Source organism: Syngnathus scovelli, chromosome 5, assembly GCF_024217435.2.
Source record: "Syngnathus scovelli strain Florida chromosome 5, RoL_Ssco_1.2, whole genome shotgun sequence".
NCBI classification, from domain to species: domain Eukaryota; kingdom Metazoa; phylum Chordata; class Actinopteri; order Syngnathiformes; family Syngnathidae; genus Syngnathus; species Syngnathus scovelli.
In genome coordinates this window covers 6,473,253-6,501,160 of record NC_090851.1, presented here as the reverse complement: position 1 = coordinate 6,501,160, position 27,908 = coordinate 6,473,253, and the positions used below count along the sequence as shown (strand labels likewise).

At 43.9% G+C, this 27,908-nt stretch overlaps 4 protein-coding genes across 4 annotated transcripts in view; 1 reads left to right on the top strand and 3 right to left on the bottom strand.

Moving 5' to 3' along the window:
* Positions 1-538: 538 nt before the first annotated feature.
* si:dkey-117m1.4 (serine/arginine repetitive matrix protein 1) lies at positions 539-13,615 on the bottom strand. The gene is made up of 9 exons (XM_049720517.2): positions 13,410-13,615; positions 8,028-8,122; positions 7,664-7,745; positions 6,905-7,256; positions 5,848-5,919; positions 4,662-5,683; positions 3,579-4,405; positions 2,944-3,180; positions 539-1,963 (listed from the first exon to the last, which is right to left on the bottom strand). The coding sequence occupies exons 1-9, from the start codon at positions 13,502-13,504 to the stop codon at positions 1,710-1,712; spliced, it is 3,036 nt and encodes a 1,011-aa protein (XP_049576474.1). The 5' UTR covers positions 13,505-13,615; the 3' UTR covers positions 539-1,709.
* Positions 13,616-16,160: 2,545 nt separating this feature from the next.
* On the bottom strand, positions 16,161-21,736 carry cntf (ciliary neurotrophic factor). Its single transcript, XM_049721498.2, has 3 exons — positions 21,352-21,736; positions 19,405-19,716; positions 16,161-19,083 (listed from the first exon to the last, which is right to left on the bottom strand). The coding sequence occupies exons 1-3, from the start codon at positions 21,469-21,471 to the stop codon at positions 18,925-18,927; spliced, it is 591 nt and encodes a 196-aa protein (XP_049577455.1). The 5' UTR covers positions 21,472-21,736; the 3' UTR covers positions 16,161-18,924.
* Positions 21,737-22,287: 551 nt separating this feature from the next.
* Positions 22,288-23,464, top strand: si:ch211-113e8.11 (uncharacterized). The gene is made up of 2 exons (XM_049721496.2): positions 22,288-22,580; positions 22,754-23,464. The coding sequence occupies exons 1-2, from the start codon at positions 22,498-22,500 to the stop codon at positions 23,382-23,384; spliced, it is 714 nt and encodes a 237-aa protein (XP_049577453.1). The 5' UTR covers positions 22,288-22,497; the 3' UTR covers positions 23,385-23,464.
* The window catches only part of zfp91 (ZFP91 zinc finger protein, atypical E3 ubiquitin ligase), a 6,232-nt gene continuing 1,783 nt past the window's right edge, over positions 23,460-27,908 (bottom strand). Inside the window, exons 2-12 of the mRNA XM_049721478.2 lie at positions 27,834-27,874; positions 27,575-27,691; positions 27,344-27,383; positions 26,539-26,655; positions 26,352-26,450; positions 26,090-26,272; positions 25,961-26,011; positions 25,746-25,824; positions 25,402-25,516; positions 25,230-25,329; positions 23,460-25,137 (exon numbers count right to left, since the gene is read on the bottom strand). Coding sequence (XP_049577435.1) covers positions 24,198-25,137; positions 25,230-25,329; positions 25,402-25,516; positions 25,746-25,824; positions 25,961-26,011; positions 26,090-26,272; positions 26,352-26,450; positions 26,539-26,655; positions 27,344-27,383; positions 27,575-27,691; positions 27,834-27,874 — 1,882 coding nt within the window. The 3' untranslated portion in view covers positions 23,460-24,197. The remainder of the gene's footprint in view (positions 25,138-25,229; positions 25,330-25,401; positions 25,517-25,745; positions 25,825-25,960; positions 26,012-26,089; positions 26,273-26,351; positions 26,451-26,538; positions 26,656-27,343; positions 27,384-27,574; positions 27,692-27,833; positions 27,875-27,908) is intronic.

Here is a 27,908-nt window from a genome sequence, read left to right as displayed (position 1 = left end):
TAAAAATACATAATAGAAAGTTGATCAAATTGAACGGAGTAAAAAAAATATCCCCCAAACAGATTATAAAAGTATCTCTGCAGCACCTGGAGAGATTAGATAAAACTTTTCTACATTCCTGGAGACTCAAAGTGCACAATAAAATGTATTTTAAAGCTAAAAAAAAAAAAAAAAGGGGATTTTCCATGATATATCTCCTGTAATATTACTTTCGTTGCCCCAAATAAAATAAAATAAAATAAAAAATACAACTTCGTTGGAATTGGGGTTTGTAGAGAAGAACCAATGGGAACATTGTTTACAGGTATATCTATTAAATAACATGCTTGATTTGTGGTGCACTTTAAATGGGTAAGAAAAACAAAAACAAAGTTGAAGTCCTCAAGCCATCAAACATTACCCTATATGTATACGCTGTGGCTTCCCTGTGAAACTTGTGCCAAATAAACCAGAACTGGTCATAAAGGGCATGTAAATTCCTAATTAGAATTCAAAGTTAAAGATCATGTTTACAAAATAATAAATAAATCACAAGACATAGGGCTTTAAAGTTTTATAAGACTTATAAAAAGAAAACAAAACAACCAAGGCATGTCAAACTGTGTCGTTCCTTTGTTTCTCTGAGAAGTATATTTACAAAACTGTTTTATATACAGATATTAATGACTTAGAAATGAAGGAGGCTACATATAGTCTGTTTTTTTATAGTGATAATATATTTGTTATATACAATGTAGATAGCAAGGACTGGCAATATAGATTCAGCAAACTTGAATTAACTTTTAAGTATTCATCTTGGGTTTTCACAGACTCCTGAATTATGGATGAAGAGATTCTTTAATGCAAAGTTCAGATGTAACTGAAAAACAAGATATGGGAGAATAATATGACAGACATTTTAACCAAGATGGAAACACAGAACAATCACTTTTCAGAGTTTGTAACTGCCCACGCTTGAAGAAACTTAACACGAGGACGGGTCTTTTTGCTATTTACACATAAAATCGATATCCAGCCAATAGGCCGATACTGTTGCACATTTTACTGCTGTGGATAACCATTGTCGCGCCACACAGAAAAACAACAACACCGTTCCTCAATGATAAAACTGCGAAAGGGAGAGTGGACACACACTGGTCCAAACAGCTTTGATAAAGGTTCTGTGAGTGGAAGTTTGAATAAAACATTGCAGGTACTGCAAACCTCACAACTAAACATTCGGATGTCACGTTTACTCTCACATGAAATGTACAACTTCCAACTTTGGAATTGCTCGCAAAATGTAATGTACCTCCATTGAAATATTTTAGACGGTTAACTAATTGAATAGTGAATAGTAGAAGTACCATAACTTACTTTTATTCAAATGTAATAATACTAAATGAAACACTGACATCAACGGCACGAATAGAAGAAAAAATGCGTTTGGATTCTTCTACTCCAACAGTGAACGTCTTTCTCTGCCTCCATTAAAAGAAACGCGGGTGTCTGTGTTAAACTTCCAGTTGCATGGACCTCTAATGCTACTTCATCTAACAACAGTGTAGAGATTAAATGCGGCACACGTTTACACATTAGAAGAGACGTCCAAATGGAACAGTGTAGGCTGCAGTCATTGTCATGTATTGCCTAACACGGCACTGCTGTTTTACCACAATAGAGATTTAAAAAGAAAAAAAAAACCTGGACTCTCCCTCCCGCCTCCTCTCTCAGCACACAATGAGGGGCAGCGGTTCGCTCTCACGGCGCTGATTCTTCTTCAGCAACTGAATGCGATTGTGGCAATAAAACTTAATGGCCCGCCAGTCCCGTTGGTTGCTGACCAGCAGAGGGCACTGTTGCAGGCATCGCTCACAGTCGGCCTTTGCAGGCACGCGCAGCTCGTTGATGTTTTGGGTCAGGTGTTCCTCCACTGCAGCGCGCTCTGCCTCGGACCATGGACGCTTAAGAACACCACGCTTCCCTGCCAAAAGACATTTGAAGGAACACAAATGTTCATCCAGAGTGGTCAGTGATGGAAGCAGTGACTGATTGCAAATATTTTTTGGCTCATTGTAAATATGTTTTTTAATGATGCCTATAATCATATGTATTTATATTTCTCAAAGGACTAGCAGCTTTTTTTAAAAATTGCCAACGCATCAAATTGCAGAAAATGTATTATGTAATGCTTTGGCACCATCTTGGGGCGTCTTGATGTCACCGCACTATGTTGAATTGCTTTGAACTTCCTTTCCTTTATTGCCATCTTGTGCTAGATTGGGCAATTGTCGTCCTCCTCCAATCGAGGGCACCTCCGACATCCATTTTTTTCATTGATTTTCATATTATGTATTACTTGTGCCCTCTCTGCATCCATTACAACCTGGTGATCCAGAAAGGGGGATCCTTCCATCTGTGGTCCCTTCTCAAGGTTTCTCATTTTCCCCTGGTAGGGTTTTTTTGAGTTTTTCCTTGCCCTTTTGGGAGCTTAAGATCAGGGGATGCTTTGAGAATAATTGTCAATTTTTGTCTATGTGAAGAAATCCTTTGAGACTGTTTGTGATTTAGGGCTATACAAATAAACTTGACTTTTTAGGGGGGTGTCAATTATTTGCGGAATTTATATTTACAGTCCGCAAATGAACACTGTAAAGGACAGTTTTTTGAAAAAGTTGCTAACGCTGTCACAAAATATTACAACCAACTTGCCCTCTGACTATTTGAAATCAGTTCCTCTCTGTCCAAAGCCATGTTAAGTGGCATGTTCGATTGCAACAATGAATCCATATTGAAATGAATTTAATTTCATTTCCTTACATGTCTTTATTTAAAACAGGCGATTAACATTTTGATTGAAATATTCAAGAAATTACTCCCATCCTGTTTAGGATTAGGATGGGTCCCTGATCAACCAAAAGTTTGAGAACTCTAACGTCATGTGATCCAAATAAAATGTCATACCTGAGCCTCTCCTTCGACTAATTGGGAGTAGAGGAGGAAGTGGCGGAACATCTGGCTGGGTGTTTCTGAGCTTCTTGGGTCGTCCCACTCTGCCATTGTTCTTGCCCTTCCTCACGTAGAGCAGGGTCGGAGTGGATTTTGGAGCTGAGGCAATGGTGGGGGAATCTGGCTTCTCCTTTACTTGCTCCCCTTCTGATTCTGCCTCTGAATACGAGTCTGCGGAGTTCCCTGACATGACTGTGAATGAACAAAGAGGAAAGGGGCGACTTCAATAATCTACTTATTGAAGTGTTTTCCAACATTATTGAGCCAAGGCACACATTTTACAAACCATCTCAAAGAGCTCCACTCGACAAAAATGTCACAAAAATAACAGTAATTTACTCACAAATGATCATACCCCATGTGAAACGAAGGCCTATTTAGTTGAACAATTCTTCTGCCATCTAGTGGAAGAGCATTGAATTGTTCAGCCTGCCAATTTCTTTTAGACCAAATAAGTGAAATGGCATAATTTCCCATGGCACACCCGGTGATCTCTCACAGTGGTAGGGAATCAACAACGATCAAACACCTCCCATTTATCCGAAGGCAACGATAAATATCATCAGTGTCACTCGCGTGGTCCGACTCACCGTCCAGCTCCAAGCAGATGTGGTTCAGGCTCATGCCTCTGAAGAGAACTCCATCTCTCTCTCCACACAGCACAACACGGCCCACTCTGCCCATTAGACCTGGATCTTGGCCAATTCCGGCACAGTTCTGTGTCACGTGGTACTCTCTCTCCAAGAAGTGCTCCAGCCTTTCTACCGCACCACCTCCCGGTTGCCCCGGCTCCTCTCCTTCTCCGAGAAGCAGCAACTGGGTCAGGATGGCCACCTGCCGTCGTACCCTGGTTTGAGTGAGGGCTCTGGGATTACGGGTGCCGCTGGAGCGGGCCAGGCTTCGGAGGAGGTCTGTGCCTCGCAGTGGCGTGGCAGGGGAGTGGTAGGGCCTGGCGAAGACGTAAGGGTTGACCGGGTCGACGCCCACATCTTGGCGCGTCTGCAGGAGGATTTCCAGGCAGGGCTCGCAGTGAGGGGGCAGAATGAGGGGCTGGATGCGCCCACGCTTGCCCTGGACGCCAACCCGCGGGAGGTGGGAAAGAACCAGCCGCTCAAAGGGAGACAGTGAGGCCTCCAGAGGGGTGAGAGCAGGGGGGGAGCCAGGGGGAACGGGAATGGGGCACTGAGGAGTGACACGCGCACGGTACTCTGTGATGGACAACTTGGAGACCTCGCACTCACGCCGTCGGTTGTACAAGATGAGGAGAGCGAGGCTGGAGTGGCATAGGAGGCGCCAGGCCTCGGCTGACTGCAGCTGGCGAGACAGCGACAGGAAGGCCGAATGCTGCAGCCGGCGGAGGTACAGGACGAGGGACGACAGAGACGACAGAAGGGGCAGCATCTGGTGACGCCCGGAACTGCGGGAAAGCCAGACAGCAAAGTGAGCAGGATTATAAGGCACTTTTTTTTTTTATTATTATTATATTTTGGCAGTTACTGACACTTATTCAGGTGCGACTTTTATATATTGAAATGAGCACAATCCCCAACCCCCAACTGTTCCGTTAAATTTGTAGCTTCCACTTTTAACGGCGGAAAGGTTTTAGTTTAAAAAAGGTTTATATTAACTAGAATCTGATTCAAGACCAATTGACAGCATTTCTTAAGTGTTACCTTAACGATTCTTTTTCTTTATCCTCTGCGCCACTTTCATCATCCACATCCATCACACCATTATCTTCCTCTTCATCCTCCTCTTCTTCCGCTTCCTCCAATTTTCGTTTCGGCATCTCTTTGGACAACTCGTTTCTGAAGGACTGAGCGCAGCCGACCTCGACGTCCTCCTCTTTGGGCCTCTTTGCCTGCACGACCTCAACAACTTCTTCATCTTCGTCGTCATCCGGTCGTTCTTTCTTTAGTCTCCTCCCTCCTCCCTTTCTGGTCCCAGCCACCGGGGGCGGGCTCCTTTTCAGGACCGACACCGCCACAGCGTTCTGCCCTCGCGGAGGCGTCGCTGCAGGTGAAGCCGGGGCCGGCGATTGTTTGGCTGTGGTAGGAGGACATAGGGAGAGGTCCTGAACACCGCTCCGTTCTACTCGGCTCTCTGTCGCGCCGGGTGACGCTGCTGTGTCGTGAAGGGTGTGAGCTGCAGCGTCATTTGTGTTATGCGTCTGCAGGCGGGGCATCTGAGTGTAACGCTCCACGAGGGCAGAGCAGACGTCCGGCTGGTGGGCGTGGTGTTTGTCTAAATGGCAGCCCAGAGAGCGGAAGTGGCGCCCGCAGTACTCACAAGTTTGGCGCATGGAATCAATGGACACACCTCCTCGAGGGACGTCTGTGTTACTCGTGCTGTTGGGGCTGAGAGGAGCAGGAGCTTTAAACATGGGCTTGGTTGAGGTGGAGAAAGAGGAACTGGGAGAAGAAGGGCGAGGACGACTGGAAGAGGCAGGTGCAGGGTGCCCTGACAGAGTCCGAGGGTGTGTCTTTTTCCTCGAAGGGGTACCACGGCGCTTCTTGCGTCGACGTGGGGTGCGCCCGCGGGGGCTTGCATTGTCTTCATCTCTTGCATCGGACTCACTGGCATCAGAATGCGAGATGGGTGAGGAAGAGGGGGAAAGGGACCAAGAGGGGGTGACATAATCCTGGTACTGTTGCTGCTTTTTCACTCGCTGGCTGGTGGACATGGGCTCATCCTCCTGAGAGCAACAGACACGGAAAGAGACAATGTTTAATAATAGTCAGATGGTAATAGTTGATGTGATAAAAAATAAAATTATGTGCATGAATCAAAACAACTTAGAAGAACGGCGATTCAAAAATGGTCAAATTTGCAAGTAAACACTACCAGGAGGACATCTACCTTTTTGACGTTGTTATTCTCCATATCAGAGTTACACTCATGTTGTGCTGGAGACATGGAACCACGGAAACCCTGAGGAACACAGATTATTAATGTCTGCCATTACAATCATCTTCGGGTGACATTTTAAGCCGCGGTGTGATGATGAAATTTCATTGACTTAAATAGAGTTTTTACCAACGCTTATCACTTACATTGGATTTCTTCCAAGACTTTTGATAATGAATGTGATTTTGAGAGAAATTATGCTCTCCTTTCTTAACCACTATCCTCACAATGTCAATTTACTTCTTCGAGTTTAAATGGAAATGGCTAAAAAAAAAAAAAAAAAAAGGATGTAATGGAAGCCATTAAAGAAATAGATATCACCCACTAACAATGGTTACAGCTAAGCACTATAGGTAGGTGTTGGAGCTCAGTCGTCACCATGGTAACCCCATGCCCTAGCTTGGGTGTGCATATGCGTGAGAGATCGTGCTTGTAGTGTTTGTGTGTGCATGCACCTGTGTGTAAAAAGCAACGTGCAACTGTACCCATTGTTGCTTCCTTGAGGCGATCAATCTCTAAGGTTAATTCTTTATGGTTACAAATGTTCCAACACACAACATTTATGCTGAAAACGTACAAATGTGTGTTGCAATTCACATGCAAATAGAAAACTATATTTGTTCCCGGAGACAGTCAGCACAGAGATTTGTTTTGGCACCAACGTTGAATTGTGTATTCATTACTTCCATATTAATACCTTTGTAAAACATTTGGAGGTTAACTTAAAAGACAAGGTCTTCATTACAGCCCAATGACTGGAGGGATTTAGCTTAAAAAATAAAAAAAATAATCGAGGTAAAACAAAAAAAAATATTATGTGAGCAGCATGAGCTTTTCCATCCAATTCGGTCTTCTAATGTTTTTGTATTGTTAAAGCTAATTTGTCCCTGGGTGACGGTAAGACATGAAGGTAAAATAGTGATTCAAGTCAAACGCCGTTTCGTTTGAGTTCTATTCAAGTACTTAGTAATAAAATAATAAAGTTATCTGAATACTTGAATGTACTGACCAGGTTCTCGCCCCATTCGGTCAGACTGTAGTCCACAGTGATCTCCTCCCCTTTGGTGATGTCTCGGATGGCAATGACCACCAGTCGCACTTGGCTTCCACAGTGAACCTCTCTGATGCGGCAGTTAGGGGAAGGTGGGAAGGAGCCGGTTGCCGGGGCGGTTGCGGAGGCGACCGGGGCGGTCGGTGCTGTCGATGTTGGGGTCACAGAAGGAGCTTGAGCGGAGGTCGCCGGGACAGGAGCAGGCACTGGGGTTGGGGTCCGAGCTGAAGAAGAAGCCGGCGTGGAGGCTGAGCTGGAGCTAGCCTTGGATGCGTTTGAGATTTTCTTATGAGTCGACTCTGGTGGACCACTAGAAGAAAAGGCAGCAGAGATACAATCTGCAACTTTTTATATGTTAAATGATAGACTATTGCTGCTTAGCTCCCATGTTATTGAACTGGTTTTCTTCTTTTGACTATCAAAACAATGATGCTACTGAAATAACACAATTCATTCTTACACCAGGACACAAAAAATAATACATTAAATACACGCATGTTAGGTGCATTTAAGACAATAAATTGTCCATCAGCCTGAATGGTTGCCTATAGGCGACCAAACAGATTTTTTTTTTTTTTTTTTTGGTGTATCCTCCCACTTGCCCTAAGTCAGCTGTAATGCTCTCCAGCTCACCCTCAACAGCATAAGCACTGGAAAATGGGCGGCTGGATGGACGGATGGAGGCAATAAGGATATCGTGAGATAACCACCACTTACCAGCTGTTGGGAGATGGTTCTGTCTTGGGGACAGGCCCGTCCACTGCGGGACGTTTATTCTCAGCTGCTTCCTTACGATCACCTGATAAGAGTTACGGCAATCCTTGTAAAAAGGATTACAAGTACGCACAGACCCACTCAAACAAACAACTACACTAACCAACAGACACACACACACAACCTATTCTTCTAGATCACATGCACAGCTGCCCGTATGTACAGAATCAGACACCAACACACAGAAGTAGGTCACACTCAATTGAACTAGCTCCGCCTCTGTAACAATCCCACGAGCAGATGCACATACACGCACACACACAAATACAATTGCACGTCATCAGGAAAATGGCATGTACACACGCACCTCTGCTGAGTGTCTGCTCGGAGTTGTTCTCCTCCTCCGCGGACGTGACAAAGACTTTCACAGGTGTCCCTTTCCGTTTTCTTCCGCAGCCACGCCTAGAGAACAATTTGAATTTAGTCAATCAGATCAGAGATTGATGAATGAGCTGTTGACCGAGATTGATGCAATTGGTCTTGGGTCGTTCTCATAGAAGCTAACAAAAGAGCAATAAGGACACAATAAATAGATGGAAACTATTTTGCTGGGTGCGTGGAGTGCATCTTCTTTAATAGCCGAACTTGAAGACTGTTTTATTTTCACAAGATAGTGCAGGAGAGCTCAACAAAACACTTGTGAGAGCTCTCCAACTGACACACAAGTAACCTCTGTTATATGTGAAGATACGAGAATGAACATTGATTTTATCTTCAGGTGACTCGTACAAATCTCTCAATTTCATTCCTTACCTTTCATTTCTATGACACTGAAGCCCCTTTAGAGTAGACCATAAAAATATGATGTGTTGGATTTAGAAACATCCATCACTGTCTATATAAAGGTGTGATGCAGACATAAGGACATCCAGAAATTATAAAAATATATATTTTGGTGTGGAGGAAGACTTCAATAAAAGAAAAAAGGAGCACAAGCGAAAGCCAACAGAAGAGAGAGAAAGTGTCATTCAGCACAGATATCAAACAGAACCACAGTCTTTGTATTGATCCAATCCACTCCCATCTGGACTCTTGATACTGTGTGTGTGCGTGTGAGTGCGTGTGTGTGTGCACGCACAACTACTGACCACATCAATCTGCTCGTGTCTTTCTCTACTGCCCCTTCTGGCTGTACGAGGCCGAATTTTCTCTTTCAAATAATCATTTGAAACTTGATTTGCAAATCCATGTAAAGCAATTCATGCATAAGGATCGGCTTCATTCAAGAGTGGGCATCCTAAAGTATAACAAGCCCCTATTCAAAATGGCTTTTCCTCAATTAAGAGAATCATTTATGTATTTCCAATGGCAAGCGAGAGTGACTACACCCATATTCAAATGGCTGTTTGTAATGATCCATCATCCACAATGTTTATTCTGTTTGGGGCCACAGGGGGGGGATTTGAATGTCAATATCAATCTCATTTGTGGAAGATGCGCATGTTTGAAATGGCTATGGGTAAGTGATGGATTTCGTCAACTTCCTTTTCATTGAGGTTGAAAAGTTGGTAAATTGTGACAACGCAACCCTTTGTTTTGATAAATGAACATTAGTATTATGAGTGCTGCTTTTGAAAATAATCCCCCTGTAATATTTCCCTGAAGCCGATCCCCTGACCTGGTTCCCTGCAAATTCCCTCTGACCTGTAGAGGGAGACACTGACACAGTGGTCACTTCCTTCATCACCTGTAGAATAATAAAGTTGTCTGCATTCAAGGCGACCAAGGCCGCCAAGTTGACTTGTGTGCACCTCACTGAGCTTCTGTCAACTTTCTTGGTTGTGTTTATATGACTTTGGCCTCCTTCAATCTTCTTTTCTCTCTCACCCTCATCATTGATTTGGTCTTTTTTCTGTCCTTGCACATTTCGCTCCCTTCACTTCAACCCAATGCACACGCAAAAATCCGCACTCAAGACCCACATGTGCATGAGCAAACAGACACACAGCTCACAGTCCACATGTGTGCATGCACACACACACACACGCCTCCCCCTCTCTGGTCCACATGTACGCACACCCACACACACACACACACACACACACACACACACACACACACACACACACACACACACAAACAGGCACTCACTCAGTGACACACACATACACACACACATACACACATACACACACAGAAACAGGCACTCACTCAGTGACACACACATACACACACGCACACACCCCTCCCTTTCAGGCTTACAGGCACGCAAACACACACACACACACACACACACACTCACAAATATCCTCTCTCTAGCCAAGCTTGCACGCACACACACCCTCCCCCTTCACTAAAGCTCACAAACACACACACACGCACACACACACATTCACTCTCTCTCCCTCGCTGCCTCTCCCTCTCCACCCCTCTCTCGCTCGCTCTCGCTCTCTCTCTCTCACACACAAATAACCAAACCCACAGTCTCATGTTCCATCTCACACACACACACACACACACACACGCACATACACACACACTTTGTTTTTCTCTCAAACACACAATGGTGATCCAATACACAACCGGCACCTTCTCAGACACCCGTATAACTGCTGTGATAAATTGTGTAGTCATGTTCATTAATACACATTATTCATTCTCCTCTCCCACACACAAACTAATACGACACGGACGTGCATGCACATATACGCACGCTAGGCACTCACAGACATCCTCGTCATACGCGCCAGCTACATATATGACCAGATTAAACACAATCGCAAATACAAACTTACTTTGTAAGCTTCATGTACACTTTGTACGGACACACATAAACCTACACACACATCTACACACAAAATCTTCCATAGTTAAACAGAAAAACACACGCACATCACCACCCTCATTCTTACATTTACCATACCACCCACACACAGGCATGCACGCACACAACTTTTGCTTGGAGCATGTGTACACACACACACGCAGTCACACAGACACACACATGCACACATAGTGTCCTTCCCTCTTTCATAAACAAAGTAGATGCATAAACACAGTCTCCTTCCCTCCATATGACAAACACACACTCACACACACTGCCCTTGTCTAGTAGACACACAAACCTTCTGCCTGTCTCACCCCTCACTCAAACACACACACACACACACACACACACACACACACACACACACACACACCTCGCTTTCTTCCTGACTGCAGAACAAACACACACACAAGCAAACAACTACACAAAATGTACACACACACACACACTAAACTGCATATGCACTAGCTACCAAGCCCTCTTTTTCAGTTTCCAAAACACACACACACACACACATACGGTTACCCTCCCCTTCAAAGCTTGCACGCACACAAGACACACACACACACACACACACACACACACACACACAGACACTCACCCGCCCCTTCAAAAGCTTGCACGCACACAAGACATATACACTTGCACACTCACACACACACACAAACACTCTCACACGCACACATACACTGCGTCACACACCCTCCCTTCTCTTTTCCTCTTAAACACATACACACACACACTGTACTCTAGCTGCAACACACACCTTCCATCTTCTTTTTGAGACACACACGAGCGTGTGCACACATATACACACGCACACCAAAGCACGATCTGGTTTTGCGTGTGCATCACAAACAGACATTGCACACCAGTCCTTGAAGCCAAACGCACTGTTCAGGTAGCACTTTTTGCCTTGCTTGATGCTGAATTTGTCTATATAGTACACACAGACAAACACACACGCACACACACACGTACCCACACACGCAACAGGTAAACACTGGATACTGATCATACAATTGATTATTGTCCCTTCTGATGGACCAAAACAATGCCTTAAAGTCACCTACACCCACTCACTCACTCACTCACTCACTCACTCACTCACTCACTCACTCACTCACTCACTCACTCACTCACTCACTCACTCACTCACTCACTCACTCACTCACTCACTCACTCACTCACGTACACACACACACACACACACACACACCCTCCCCCACTCATCAGACACACATGTACGTGCAAACACACACTACTCCCTCCCCTTCCTTGTGCCTCTAACACACTTCCCCTCTTTCGTTCTCTCTCTCTATCTCTCACACGCACACACACAGCATTATTCACAAACACATACCATATATATGAGATATACACTGTATAATATATATATGCGTGTGTGTGTGTGTGTGTATATATATATATATATATATATGCCCCATTCACACGCATGCACACACGGCCTTCATGTCACATGTCTGTACGCCTTCTGACACATGGCAAACTCACCTATAGCACCCCATCCACATTGTCATTCAGCACAAACACAAAATTACACTCGCTCAACAACACACACAAGCTCACGCAAACACACGCATACACACACACACACTCTTAGCTCTTTGTCACACACTCCTTGCACACTGCTCCCCCTCCCATCTTGCTCCCTCTCTGGGACATACACACACAGGCACACACACGCACACACTCACACAAAGACACACACACACAGGCACACACGCACACACACACACATGTCTGTGTCTGTCACGCACACACTCACTCCCCCTCCCATCCCTTACACACACTCCCTCCTTCCTCTGCTCTCGCACACACATCCATGCAACAAAACACACACAAGCACACACAAGCACACACACACACACACACACACACACTGCCCTCCCCTCCTCCTTCTCTCCCTTTCCCTCCCTTGCTCTCTCTCTCTCTCTAACACACTCACACACACACACACACACGCACACACACTGATATGCACAACACACGTTTCCATTACTTGAGAGGACACCACATTGACTTGCATTTATTTCTTAGCAAGCAGTCACTTCTGACTTAACCTTTGACCTTGCCCATACTTAACACATTATCTTAAACTTCAGCTATGTCATCATCATTGTCATGGCAACTTGCTCCAGGACCCCAAAAGGCAAAAAGGGCCGCATAAGATGTGACATATAAATGTCCCCATAGCATACGGATAACCACATATTCTCGCTCTTTTGAGCGCAAGCACACACACACACTCACAGGCAGGCACACACACACGCACACACACACACACGGTAGTGCTCCTTTCTCTCACGCTTTCTCCCCCCTCCCTTACGTGTGCGTGTGTCCTCTCCAACTCACACGAGCTCACCACGTACACACTCACACACGAGCACGCACTTCCGCACACTCACGCGCGTCTCACACTAACACACGCTCATAGAAAATAGTAATAGTAAACATTTCTGAAACTTTTTTTTTTTACACATAACGGTGACTTTTGTAGTGTTTATGTACCCTGGACGTCAAGATACCAACATAGTCCAGCTGTAAACTAGGAAATGTAACACAATTTATTCAAAAACACATTTGACCTGTTCTGTTAGGGGTGTTTGGGTGTTAAGTTCACTGTCTTGTCACACACACGTGCGCGCGCACACGCTCGCCTTGCCACTGATGCGTTTGATGTAAATCGTAGAAAACAAGCGTGACACACAAAAAAGCGACTTCTCAGTGCGAGTGATTACAATTCATACATGTTTACAACTTGTTGTCATAAAGAAGACACGCTCCGTCGTACACGCGCATTACACACCCACACCCGGTCTCGCTGTCATTGGTGAACTGACGTGAAATGTTGCCCCCTATGTTTTGGTCCTAACGGTGACAGTTAAACGGTCAACTCACCCGCGCAGCGGTGCTGCCGCTTTGACGCCGTCTCCGTCCCTGTCATGAGCGTGTGTCTCTCGGTACTCGTGTGGTGACCGGTCGGTCTGCGCCATATCTGCCGCTCAGCCTCTCTCGCCTGAGCCGCCGCTCTTCAGCTGCTCAACTGGCTCTCACCAAGGTTATTACAGACGGTACCACTACGGCAGAGCGTAGGGGTGGTACAAGGACCATACCCGGGAAAAAGGGTATTCACGTTAGAATATTTACACTGCTCAATACGCCAAAAGCAGAGCGAGTAAGTAATTATGAAACTGCCACTCAAAAAGACACTTTACTGAAGTAAACAAAGAAGTCGTATATTACATACAAAGGTGATCGTCACCTCCGTGACGGATTGGACGCGCCCACAAAGCTGCTGAAGGGCGGGGGGGAGTACACAGCATCTTCGTAGAGTGATTGGCGAGTATACTTTTCAATGAGTCGTCACAATAAAATGATGCAAACCGATAACCAGTCCACCAATTAAGTGTAAACGCTTGCAAAGGCACACAGAAACACGTATGTTCGAAAATAACAATTGCAAATGTCTTTATTTTAGATGCAAATAATAGCAAGTACATTTGGAAAATATCAACATTTATTGATTATTAACATTATGAATCAATTCTCATCAGAGATGGAGATAAAAACAATTGCCACAGTTTGGCTTTAGCCACAGGTTTTTTTTTTTTTTTCTCAAGCAGGTAAACGAGCTCGAGAGCATGTTCAGCATCCCACTGGCTGACAGCGATGGGTGGGCACACTAATGATCTGGGTTGGGTGGTGGTCAAGTGGATTAGCCAAATCAAGCATCAGACTTAAACCCTATGGAAGGATGCATTTCACATGCTAAAGACTGAAGGGTGTAAAAATTGAAGGAGGTCGTGTATATGCTGGAACACTTTAACCACAAACCGAGCTTTGCTAAAAGAACTATTAGATATGTATTTTATATTAAACTGTATTAGATGCAGTAATACCTGTAAATAAAAATAATGGCCTCACTGTTTCAACACACAATTTGCAGTTTCAACAACTGCATGCACAGACAATCCACAAACACACACTGTTCCAATAGAGGACACTTGCTTACCAGCACATAACCCCACACAACACACACACGCACGCTCGCACACACACGCACACACGGACACACACACACGCACGCACACACACACACACAAACATTAATTTCCCTTTCATTCAGCACAGGCACATATTGTGCTGCTGCAACACTGTAACAGACTGCACATACGCGTGCACACACACTTATACACATTCACACACACTCACATTCAGACACACACACGCACACGCACACACACACACACACACACACACACACACACACACACACACACACACACACACACACACACACACACACACACCATTTGTAGCTCTTGTTCCCAGTTCTCCCTGCATGCACACAGACACACACACTCTCTCTCTCTCTCTCTCTCTCTGTCTCTCTCTCTCTCACACACACGCACACACATACAGGCACGCACATACACACAAACACACACACAGACACACGCACACACACACACACACGCCCCTCCCCCTATCTGTCAGGCATACATACACGCTAACGCACGCACACGTACACACAAACACACGAACATGCATACTCCCTCCTACGCAGCACACACACATACACACGCTTTCTACCTCATACACGTGCGTGCACACACACACACACACACCCTTCCCCCACTCTGTCTCTCTCACTCACACACGCACGCACGCACACACACACACTCCACATACATGTCCTCTCCTACTTTTTTCTTCACTAACTCATTCTATTTTTCTCTCTCTTTCTCTCTGACACACACAAACACACGTTCTGTGCTTCTTTTACATAGCCACCGACACACACACACACACGCACACACACAACCCCCCTCCCCACCACCACCACCACACACACACACACACACACTTGCACACATTCACAGGCAAGCGCTCACAGAAACACGAACACACTTGCACACACTCACTGGCATGTACGCACACAGTATTCTGCTTGCTCTACCCCCTCCCTGTCTGTCTGCCTGTCTGTCTTTCGCACATACGCGCACACACACGCACAGCCCCCCCACACACACTCTTTCCTGCCCTCGCTCCCCTTCTCTTTTTTCATCTCTCTATCTGACACACATACACCCACAGCAACAGCACACACTGACATGCGCAGAAGCACAGAACCACAGAAGTACACACACACACTTACACACGCACTTTTTCCCTCAGACTTTTTCTCTGGACACACACACACGTGCACATGCACACACACAAATACTTTTCCACAGGCATTCTGATTGCCACTCCTTTCCTAACAACCACACTCAAGTGAAAAGATGCAGGCACACACACTCGCACGCACGCACACGCACTCACAAACACACATGATTGTGGTGCTTGTGTTGGTGAGGAAGTCAAAGCCTTACATCATCCTTACCTCAACCGCATTCCAACCTCAACTTTATAACAAAGTCTTTTTAACCTTCAAACGGACTTCTATAAGTCAGTCAGCGAAGGTCCATCCACAAATGATAAGTCAGAGGTGCATCTTGCATGCTTGCATTGGCCCAAAGCAGCATTGTATTCTTAAAATTCCACATTAAAACAAAAATCAAAATGCTATTCTTTCAACACCCAACTGAGACATACACACACACACACACACACACATACACAGAAAGATATGAGAGGCTACCCAAATTAATGAGATGGATCTATTTATTTCAACCCATACATATCCAATCAATAATAAATACAATTTCAAACAATACCAAACATTTGCATTCAAACCATAACCTGCCATCGGACGTACTGTGCAAAAGGCTCCCCATCAAATTAATATTTGGGTTTGTTTGTTTGTTTGTTTCAGCAATGCTATTAAGGCCAACTAGAATGTCACTCAGTAGCGAATACATCTGCGCTAAACTATTAAAGGGGGCGTCAACCTTATAGTGTTCTTTACAATAATATGTTGTACCTGCCCCCACTAAACACAGCATTCTGAATAATATTACGTTTGTAGAATATAAGTTAAGCAGCAAAATTTACTCTGATGATCAATGATTTGGTGTCTACACCCATCCCCAATTCATATTATTTGTCATGACATTGACAATTTGCAATCTGAATACATTGATGTTAAATATCACACTTTGGAACCACTGGAGTTTTATCACTCAAGTGCAGGACTGGGATTATCATTTCTTGACCATTAAATAAAAAAAATGGAGGGTGATGTCAAAGACCGGCATTTATAAATAATTTCTTTTTCAGGCAACCATGTGAATAAACGACATTAATCAAACATTTAATGATCATAACAGTCTTTACAATGTGACAATCCCTTTATGCTTTGATCATCTGTCTTGGATGACCACATCATGATCTGTGTCGTGAAAAAGATAATGCTTGGTTTCAACTCAACAAGTAGTCATCTAACAATGTGTGGATTTTTTCGGCTATATGCTGTGTATGGTAATTTTGTTTTTAGATATTTCTCTGTATAGTATGTGCAGTCACATGAAAATTTCTCAGTGAAAACATCAAAATGTAATATTCCAATTAAAGCCAATGTAATCTCTGTGAAGACGGATAGCCTTAGTGATTTTAATTCGTTCCATACAATAAGAAAAGGAAACCAGGCAGTGTACTAAAATACATTCAGAGAGTAAACACAACAGTAACTGCACCAGGACATCAAGAAAATGCATACAGACACAAAATAACATTTTCTTAATACAGTGAAGTCAGCAGAGCAGACAAAGCTACAATACGTGAAAAAGGAAAACAATGTAGCCATGCTGGCACATGGGCTCTGAGGCTGCATGCAGACCTCTATCTGTGTGCCACACAGTTTCAAAGTAATACAAAGTCATTACATCATTGGCCCAAGCGTGTTGACATTAGTCACCTCCAAGAAAGAATAATTCAAAATGTTTGGATCCGTGTAGTTCTAAGGTTGTAAAACATTACCTGTTCTCCATTCTATGAAAATAAGCCATAGTATTATTAATCAGACTAGAATAACGTTTTCATTTTGACACTTCTCAACCATACTTTAATGGTCATGATGGTGATACTGGGAAAGCATAGTATTTTTTCCAAGGTGGTTCTGAGAACTGCTGAATTTGATACTTTCTCACCTGGAATGTAAATCAAGCCCAGTCCACTTGTTTTGAACTGTATTTGATTTATTTTTGTTAATCTATGATACTTAATTTCAATAGTTATTAATCAATGAGTCAATAGTATTGGTAGTAATAGAGGGACCCCTTTCAAATTTAGCTTCAGGCTTCATGGAGGTGTATTCGGAAATAACCAAGTGTGAGCTCAAGCAGAAACGATTCAATGTAATTCCAAGCAATAAACACTAGAGGGTGCTGTTACTCAAATTCCCTCTGTGCTATGTTTTATGTAGTCCCAAGATGCTAATGTGTTTGGAATGATTTATAGCCAGTGTTCAACACTAGTCGCATTACAGTCTAGACATAACTTGTTATATTTCGTCTCAAAATGTGTCCCTTGACACAGAAAGAAAGAAAGTTCTAAAGAAAGAATAGCTCTCCAGCATGATATCTTTTCATTAGTTTTTCAACCTGATACCATATTATGAATTGATGTTTCCCCCATGCGGTACAGTTCAGTTGGGCACACCAAGATACAGTTGCGCTTGTTAAATCCTGATTAGGCTTGCATTTTACATCACAGTGATAAGGATGGATAAGATCTTCAATCAAGGGCCACGCCTTTTTTTTTTTTACTGTAACAGACAAATGGGCTAGGTCACTAAAAGGTGACTTAAAAAATTAACCTGTATGAAAAAAATATATATATACTTAAACAATAAGATAATTATCTCTCTTTTAAATTCTAATCAATTAACCAGTTAAAGCAGTATTTCACAAAATAACGTGTACATGAATGTAGGTATATATAATTACTGCTAACCAATTTCTTAATGAGATAAATGAATACGAAATAAATTAAATAATGAATAAATATATTTTAACAAACCCATTTTAGAGGGAAAAAAATCACCAGCTAACAACAACTATTACTGGACTCTTGATTATGGAAATGTTGGATGGGCTGGATTTAAGAATGGAGCTAGCCATATGTGGCCCACAGTTTGCCCACCTAAATGTTAGGTTCATAGGTAACATGACAACGTAGCAGCGAGAGTGTGTGTGTAATCCGCCCGTGGATTAAACAAAGATAAAACACAACACTGTGCTGTGTATCCGTAAACAAGATCCAATCATCTATTTTCTATAGCACTCATCCTCAATAGGGTCACACTGACCTGGAAGAGGCATTGCAATCCATATTATTTGGTTTGAGCATTTTGGAAACCTTGAAAAAACGAAATGTGCAAAAATATATAGATACCAAAATGAACTGAACCGCCACGCTCATCTTCACATAATTCTCATCTGTGTGGAAGCATTCTCGCTACGATACTACCTCATCTGCGAGAGCTTCTGGTGCTCCTGTAGCGAGTGTTCCTCACTCGCTCTTTGGGGAGAGCTTGCAAGATGGCGACGGCCGTCTTGGCCCAGTAGTCCACTTCTGTGAAGACGCGGAAGACCCACAGCTTCAGCTCAAAAACGCTCAGGTTGTCCGGCTAGGGATGAGAAGGCATCGTATCAACACCTCATTACCTATTCAACTCTTCACAATGGTGGGAAATACCAAAGTAGCCGACTTCATGATTGTATTGTATTTCTAAGTAGATTTTTCCTGGTACCTGTATGTGAGTACTACTTATTAGTTTTCATGACAACTTAAAAACAGATACATGTACGTAGAAATTCCAAATGTCAAAACTGACCTAGTTTTTTTCCGAGTAAATAATCCTTCAAGTTTCTTTCAGTGGTCAGTGAGAGTACTTTTGACCCCTCTGACGATTCATTAGGTGTCAGTGTTACCTTCCATTGGGGCTTACCTCCAAGCTGTCACTCAAACTTGGGGTCACCACCGCCGGACCGCCCACAGCTTTAACAAGTTCTCCAATGATGTTTATGAGAAACCACAGCCTCTCCTTCACCATTTTCCTCAGGGTTTCGTATTCCCCTGTCCCATTGCCCATCTCCTCATCCTCTTTGGCGATAGCTCGCTCCATCAAGCCTCGACACTGGAGCAGGGCCGTGTGCAAGCGCCACAGCTTGTCCGGGGTGTCCAGCTGGGAAGAAGGAGGAGGGACGGACACCAAACGACTATCCTCTATGACATCTGGGCTGAGGCTCTCCCTCTTGCTCTTTATAGGGAACAATTGCACGAAAACAAAGTAAAGACCAAAATTGACAAAATGATAGAGATGAATGCTTTCAAGTCGGTTCTAACCATACGCTGTACTTGTAATAAATGTGAATGGTCGATTGCGATTGAATGGCGCCCCGCCTCTCAACCAAAGTCCAGCTCACTCATTACCCAACTGAGGATGAAAATTATTGCTTTACGGATTATGATGGATAAACAGGTGAAGGGATTGAATCCTATTTTACATATTCTATCGTCATTCCTGTGCTGTAGCACAATGTCCATTTAAATGCTTGAAATTAGCTGTGACATAAAACTCAAATTACACCGATGAGGATGTGTAATGTTTGCTCTTCTCAAGCAGTTCTATAGTTTTCCACCAACAAATGATTGTTGAATTAATAAAGCTCTGTCAGTAAAAACAAAGATTTACCTTTATCAGCATGTAAATGGTGCAACATCACAGTAGTTTTGTGACAAACTATGACATATTTTTACTTGCATACAAATTTACATTTTGTCACTGTCATTGGAAAAGATTTTTGTCATAAACTGAGTACATGCTTTGGACCTTTATTGCACTTTGTGGTAACTTCATGATTGCTTTTAAAATGTATCCTATTTCACAGATAAAAGCAGAAAACAAATAAAAAGGGTCATATGATATCTGGAGAATTCCCGAGAAAGTTTTGTGCCAAACCACTCCTTCGCTCACAAGCCAGATGCGTGAATAGCGGGAATGAGCAATAAATTGCCTGAGGATAAACTAATTGCTCAAAGAAAAAAAAAACTTCTAGATTGCAGGTGAAGGCGTTCATTCCCAGGCATTGGTGTAATCCTACAGGGGAAAAGACCCACACACGCATTTCTTAAAGCTTCGTAATATCCGGTTCACAAGAAACTCTTTATCTCTCCTTAACATGCATCCTTGTCATGGCTACACTGTAAGAAGTAGCAGTTCAAGTTCAACCAAAGTTGAAAAACAGAATGGTTGCGTAGGAGGGCATCAGTATACTGACATCAGTTTAAAGGATGAATCGAGTTCACTAGTAGTGAGCCTGTTGGGGCAACACCAGAGCATGCCCAGGGCATATACGGGAAATAACCACCTGCTGAGGACATGACCACTAGAGGTCCCAAGTGCAATTAAGAGGCAACAGAGCCTGGAGCCCTTTTTTTTTTTTTTACTATTGAGGAAAAACTCAAGACAGGGTTTGTCTTTATTTGAGCTATTATGTATCAAATATTTCTTATTTTATTTATTTTTTAAAAATCTTCCAGAACAGTAAATGCACTGTACTGGTTTATGTAGTCCTAGATGCTTACTGCATTATTATTTGAAATATTTTGCAAATCAACTCCATTCAACGCTTGTATTTTTATTTACTACAGTCATTATAATCCCTCAACAATGAATGGTCGATAAAATATATTCTTGGCAAAAATAGAGAGTTCCAAACTCCAATTTTGGAGAGGGCCTCATGCATAGAGGAGTGGGCCCGGCTTTGGACAGCACACACAAGCACGTTAAATGTCTTCCTTTTCCATTAAGCCCTGGTTCTCTTCCTCGCACACAAGCTCACGCTCACTCGATGGAAAGTGGAGGCTAATGTAAGCTCTCACTCGTACTCACGTAAAGTTCCAGTAGGTTGGAGACCTCCAAAAGCAAAAGTTCGGCTATAGCAGCCGCTCGGGCCGCGGTTGTCCTGCCTTGATCTGGCTGCCCGATCACGCCGCTCCGCCGGTCTGCCATATCGGACCTCCGCAAAGCTCCGGTAGACGTAAGAGCTCGATCCCACGAGGAAAGACTGAATGACGCCTGGATCACCCCGGCAACGGATTCACGGTCATTTCCAAGTGACTTCAGCCTTGCTTGAAAGTTCTCTTAGGTTCAAACTCCCAAGAGCCTCTTGTATGTTTGGGGGAAAGCCACACGTTTCCGACTCGCTCCGCGCTCTACTGCAGGATTTACGGCCAACTCTCCGCCCATTCCCCCAGGAACCTGATGCCAGCACCGAGGAATTTGGAAGGATGAGCGGGGGCGGAGAGCGGAGCTGGAGGGGAAGACGCAGCTCACTCCACAAAGCTTTTATTTATAAACTTTTTGCTGATTTACCGGTGCTGACAGAGGCTGATCAAATGGTCTAAATAAAAGTATGTTGTTACCAGGTCTTTATTTGTAAGGGGTGTGTATTTGTTATATTCCAGACAAAAAGAAAACTCCCCAAAACCAAGAATAGTGGAAGCCGAGAGCAATAACGATACAGCGTATCAATAAGATCCATATTTAATGTCTCTTACAAGATTAATTTATGCGTATGTATTGTGATGCCTATATGTGGTTAAATGTGAAGTCAATTCGTATGTGTTGCTGCGTAGAAGTAGGTTTTTTTTTCATATATTTGCTATATTTATGACTTCACTGCTGGCTGTCGGTTAGTGATAGACTCGGCCGCGTTCCGATTTAGTCCGTCAACGCGCTGGTGGGAATAAAATCCGTCGTAAACTGAAGACCCCCTGTGCAGTAGGTTTTATGTGATGTTGCGACACAAGGAAGCAATACCAAGCACGCACTGTAGATGTCAGTCAAGGCACCTGGAACGTAAACAACCGTAGAAGAAATTAGCCGCTAACATCCTAGCATATGTTCCATCGATTGAGGAAATGGCGACGATCGCAGCTTTTTATACCTTATCGCTTTGATATTTACCCCTACAATACTAAATGTAATCCAAGTAGAGACGCCCAGACGTCCATCATATAACGAATAGGTTTAGACATGAACGCTCTTGTTGGATACAGCGGGTCATCGGAGTCCGACAGTGATGGAGACTCAGAGAATGTAAACAGTGATCAAGGAGGGTAAGTTAAGACTTACAAATGTATGGATGCTATATTTTGTTTTTTTGGCCTTTGGATAGCCGATGCTAGCTGTTAATTGACATACGTGCTGCTCACATTGCCTCCGCGTGTAGATCACTTCATTTCGACTGAATAATAAGGCTTTCCTTCTCTGCACCTATTTGACCAAATAGCACGAGAACGGATCTCATTAATGGGGCCCCACCGGACAAGAAGACCCGTAACTTCTTGCTGGAGACTGGTTCTGCCACTAGTGAGTCTGATGAATCTGACCACGGTGACCCGGAGTCTTACAAGTCAATCAATTCAAGTAGAAGTCAGACCAGCTTGCCTACTGCCTCCTCCACGACCAGCCCTCACAAACTGCCGCCTCCTAGTCTGCAAGGCTGTTCAGAAAGCAGCGTGTTCGCCAACCCGTTCAAAGCTCAGGCCGAGCGGAAGCTCAGTGCCTTGCAGAAACATGTCCCGCTCACAATGCAGGCCAAGCCCTCTCAGATTGGAGGGAAGAGGATATGCGTTTCCTACAGGAAAAGTGGAAGATGTAGATTTGGCATCAAGTGCAAATTTGCACATGACAGTGACCTCCAGACTGCAGTAATTCCCAATGACTCTCATGCAGATGAGGGGGAAGTTGGGTCACGCACAAGCAGCTCCCATAAACCCCAGAAACAGGCCGTGCAGAATGAATCAGAAGGCCAGTGGGTGAAGAAGCGGAGGGTTGGTGTAAGTGACACGCTGATGCCTCCGAAGAAAGCCATGAAGCAGTACAACATGCTGAGGAGCAAAGAACGCCACAACATGTAATGATCATGTAAACATTAGCTGTCACACTGGTTAAAAGTGGCTAATTCTCATCTGGACAACTAATAAAACAATGAATTTGTTGTTAAGACATTTATTTACATCCTACAAATGAAGAGCTGGCTTATCTGCTTCAACAGCATCCTGACCACAAAGTCCAAACTGAAAACACAATCTGTACAGGTTGTCACTTCAGCTGAAATCCTTGAGCGATGAAAGACGGATTAATTTACGGGACTTACAAGAACAGTCAATTTTCACGTTATATAAATAAACATTCTGGTTTTAATCCTGACAGAAGACTTTGTTATAGACAAAACAAGATGTTTAACAATGAATGATTCAGTTGTTAAAACTAAGTTCATCTTAAACTCATATGTGTTAGTGGCAGCTCAAGTCAGTATATATTGTGGACTTAATAAATAAACACATGGCTTCATTAACACTTAGTCAAACCTGTTCGGTTGTTAGATTTCTACAGTGTGTTTTGGGTGTCGTTTAATTCTCAAGCTTGTATGTGAGAGGACGCATACCGGATGTTATGTTGTGACGCCAATTACTTAAAATTACGCCATCATAGTGCCTATTCATAGTAATAGCGTTACAACACTCAATTAGCATACTCACATAAAAAGCTTACAGGAATACTATGTACAAAGTTACACACGGACTTATGGTTCCCTGATATGCTATTCTAAAAAAAAAGCTAACAAATATGACTATTAGTGATCCTACATAAATCTTTTAACTTTGCATGACAGTATTGTTGTAGGTGACATCATGTGGCTTCTTTAGTCAGCGTGCACCCTCCTCATTTCAAATGGTGATCCGCTGCACGTCTGCTGCAGTGCTGTTGGACAGGACGTCCCCTTGGTCCATTTGTTCCCAAGCTACGGTGCTCGCCCCCACCCCCTCTGTTGAATGGAAGGAGTTTGCTGGTGGAGAAGACAGCACAGGATTGTTCCCGTCGGACGCCACATGGGGCCGGGATGGAGATGGGAGTGGGGGGCCGGAGGTGGTCGTCTGCAGGGTGGTAAGATGCTGAGAGGTGGCAAGGACTGGGATCTGCTGCATGGCAGTCTGGGGCTGGCTGACAGGCTGGAAGGTCATTTGAACGAGTTGCCCTTGACTCTGTTGCTGGGAGGAGTAGGGCTGAAGAGGCTGGAGTTGAGGTTGGGTCTGAGTCACCACCGTTGGGGAGTGCAGGGCGAGTTGCGGGGGTTGTTGAACAAACTGGACAGGCATCTGGAGCTGGAGCTGAGTCTGTTGCTGGTGGTCGGCAGGCGACGGGGGGTCGATGGGAGAAAGAGCAATCGTCACCGGCACCTGCATGGTGTGGAGTGCCTGCTCTTGTCCCAGGAGAACCACCTGGTGACTGACTTGTGGGGTCATGTGACCTACCTGAGCCACTTGAGACCCGGCGTGTCCTTCCTGGCCCAGCGGCTGGACCTGCCCGTCCTGGCCGCCTCGGACCATTTCCAGGCCGCCGCATGCCGCTTCTGCTTGCGCGGGATTTACCGGCAGCTCCAGCATGGACGCGGGGGTCGTGATGAGGGCGCCGGCGTTGGCTGCGAGCGCCTCGGCTATGAGTACCTCTGGGTGACTCTTGGCTTTGTGGGCCACCACACAATCCTTTTTCTCAAACTTCTTGCCGCAAATGGAGCAGGAAAACTGATAGCTGGCGTCGGCGTCGTGCTTCTTCATGTGCCAGTTGAGGGATGCCTTCTGGCGACAGGTGAAGCCACAGATCTCACACCTATTGGGCACAAGAACATGGTCCAATCAACACGTCGGAGAAATGATGTGATTCACATCCATGCAATTTGTGGAAATGACGGTGGCACTAACTGGAGGGGCTTCTCTCCTGTGTGGATCATGCGATGCACAGCCAGATTGTGGGAACTCTTGAAGGCACGAGCACAGAATTCACAGATGTAGTCTCTCTGGTCTAAAAAATTACAAAGAAACATCAATGGCAAGACAAATAAATATCATCCACATTTCACCACCAAATCAGTACCTGTGTGGTGTTTGGCATGACGAAGTAGCTGCTTCTGAAGTCGGAAAAGTCTTCCACAAGTAGGATGAGGGCACACATACTTCTTTTTGAGCAGGTGCTGGTACTTGATATGGTGCTGGTGCAAAACAGAGCAAACACAACAGCTGGAAGGTTACATAACCGGTGTTTGTATAAATCTGAATGGCCCAAAGTCACTGCCACTAACCTATGCTAAATCGGTAGCAACATCAGCATTACAGTAAATATTTCTGTATAAAACACGTGTAGGTCATACATTTAAACAATAAAAAATGATAAATCAACATTAATGACGACGTTCAGAGCAACAGGTAAATTGTAACTACCTGCAGGTAGCGAGGGTGAGCCAGGACGGTGCCACATCCTTCAATTTCACATCGGACATACTGCACTGGAGGCTTCTTTCTGGATAGGAAACGTCATCAATGTCATCAGAGCTGGGCATACTCAAAGCTAACTCCGAGTATTAACTGATATATATAGTGAAAGTAATGAGGGGGAGGGGCTTAAAAGTGCAACCTTTGTAATGACCGTAACATACCTTCTTTTGGGCAGCCGTGGCGTTTTATCATCTTTTTTCCGTCGGCCCCTCCTATATAGGTGTAGAACAAAGTTTGGAAGTTACAATTCCGAGAATGAATGCAATTTAACAAGCTACTTTATATCTTACTTCCTCGGCCCATCTGGGTCGTCCGTTAATTCGTCTTCAAGCTTCACTTCCATCTCTGGATTCTCTAAGTTTTCAGAGCCCTCCATTATTATCTCTTCCGCCTCCTCTTTCTTGGGCGCTTTCTCTTTTTCTTTCTTGTCCTTGTGTCTCTGAAGCACTCGGCGCTTTGGCTTGGGCGCATCGCTGAACAAATGAGATAACGCAGAGTCAAAACTGAACATAGTCAGTAAAAACATCAGTTGCATTATTTTGCAGCACATACACAACTCTTTCCGACTTGGGGTCATAGCTCTGGTCATTTAAATCGTCTCTAAAGGGAACATCTTCGTCACTGCTTACAATCTCTTCCCCGTCTGCTTCACTAAAAAAATATATATATAAATAAAACACACAACATTATGAACGATATTAATATTTCAGTCCAAGTGTTGAGCTTAAGTCACGTTTACCCCTGAGGCTGTGAGACTGAAGGTGCGTTCAAGTCATTTGTGTCACCCTGAAGTTGAGGGTCCTCCTTATCTGCAAACTGACCACCAACACCTTCGCTCTTCTCTCCTCCATTTTTTCTGAAAAGGGAGCAAAAACGCAGCAGCTCAATAATGAGATATGTTGCTGTCATCACACAATTCAAGTACTCAATGTACATGTAAATGTACACAACAGGAGGTACACTTGCAATCAACTGAAATTAAATAGAAAAAAACAAAACAAAGCAGTTTAAAAAGATAACAGTTCGCGGTGGTGTACAACTGCACTATATTGTACAGATTGTATAAAACCATGACCATTTCTAAATACGGTAAGATAAACGTAAACAGCTTTCAGAAAGACGCAGCACAATTCTCTTAAGTACAACCCATTTATTATTAAATAATATAAGAACTGAATTTTTACACCAACCCAAGGGCACCTAACGGTAATTAATGGCGGTTAAAAAAATGGCCCTCAAGTTATGCACGTTAAGTGTGTGTTTGTTTGTACACATGCGCTTTGATGAACAGATGATGCTTGAGTAGTTTTGGTTTTTAATCTCGTCAACCGACACGACAGATTTTAGTATTATATCTGAAACTAAATCTTGTAATGGAAATCAAGTTGCTAATCTATACAAAAAGCAGAATTCTTCAAAAGTCCTACTCTACATTTTGCTCATTCATCATATTTGTAAAGACAGAAAGCTTTCCCAGCGAAACCAACTTGAGGAACCTACGTTCTGTAAATCTGAACTCATTTTAAGGAGCAAAATAAACTTACATGTCATACTTTTCTTTACCGTTCGCCTCCCCTGAAGCGGCTAAGAAACAAGAAGAGAAGGCATCAGTAAATACAACCCAAATCCACCGTCTTTTAAAAAAACACTAATTCTTTTCCCGGTGCATTTCATTATTTTCCGTTTGTTGAGTCTGTTAACGCCCGTGTCATATTTGGAGTAGCAATCAGCTTAAGGTTGCCGTAAGCTCGCATTGACACCAACGGGTTGCTCACCAGCTTGATTCTCTATTCCGAGCTCAGTTTTGCACACTGGCTTGGCAGAGCAGCGGACGGCCCTGCCAGATGGAGGCTTGGCACGACTCTGGGCTGGAGAAAGTCTGGAGACAAGAGCTGGGGAGGAGGAACCATTCAATATTATTTTCATGCCCAGCATGATATTCTATACTCTCCTATACACTAAAAATTAAGGTGAAATTTCAGGATGAATCTAAAATGATCAGAAGAATGCAAAGGTTACAAAGAATTCAATTACCTTCAGCATTAGTGGTGGCTTTCTTGGGTTCCTCTGCAGAGCTACATGAAGAACAGAAGATGCTGTCATTCAACT

Bases quoted from the DNA above. Each gene is read 5' to 3' on its own strand.
- si:dkey-117m1.4 (XM_049720517.2), bottom strand. From the start codon at position 13,504: ATGGCGCAGACCGACCGGTCACCACACGAGTACCGAGAGACACACGCT. The intron at 5,684-5,847 runs GTAGATGTCCTC...TGTTGCTCTCAG, and splicing joins AGAATAACAACGTCAAAAAG to GAGGATGAGCCCATGTCCAC. The intron at 3,181-3,578 runs GTGAGTCGGACC...GTTCATTCACAG, and splicing joins CATCTGCTTGGAGCTGGACG to TCATGTCAGGGAACTCCGCA.
- cntf (XM_049721498.2), bottom strand. From the start codon at position 21,471: ATGGCAGACCGGCGGAGCGGCGTGATCGGGCAGCCAGATCAAGGCAGG. The intron at 19,717-21,351 runs GTGAGTACGAGT...TTCCCTATAAAG, and splicing joins CCAACCTACTGGAACTTTAC to AGCAAGAGGGAGAGCCTCAG. The intron at 19,084-19,404 runs GTAAGCCCCAAT...TCTCATCCCTAG, and splicing joins GTTTGAGTGACAGCTTGGAG to CCGGACAACCTGAGCGTTTT.
- si:ch211-113e8.11 (XM_049721496.2), top strand. From the start codon at position 22,498: ATGAACGCTCTTGTTGGATACAGCGGGTCATCGGAGTCCGACAGTGAT. The intron at 22,581-22,753 runs GTAAGTTAAGAC...TTGACCAAATAG, and splicing joins GTAAACAGTGATCAAGGAGG to CACGAGAACGGATCTCATTA.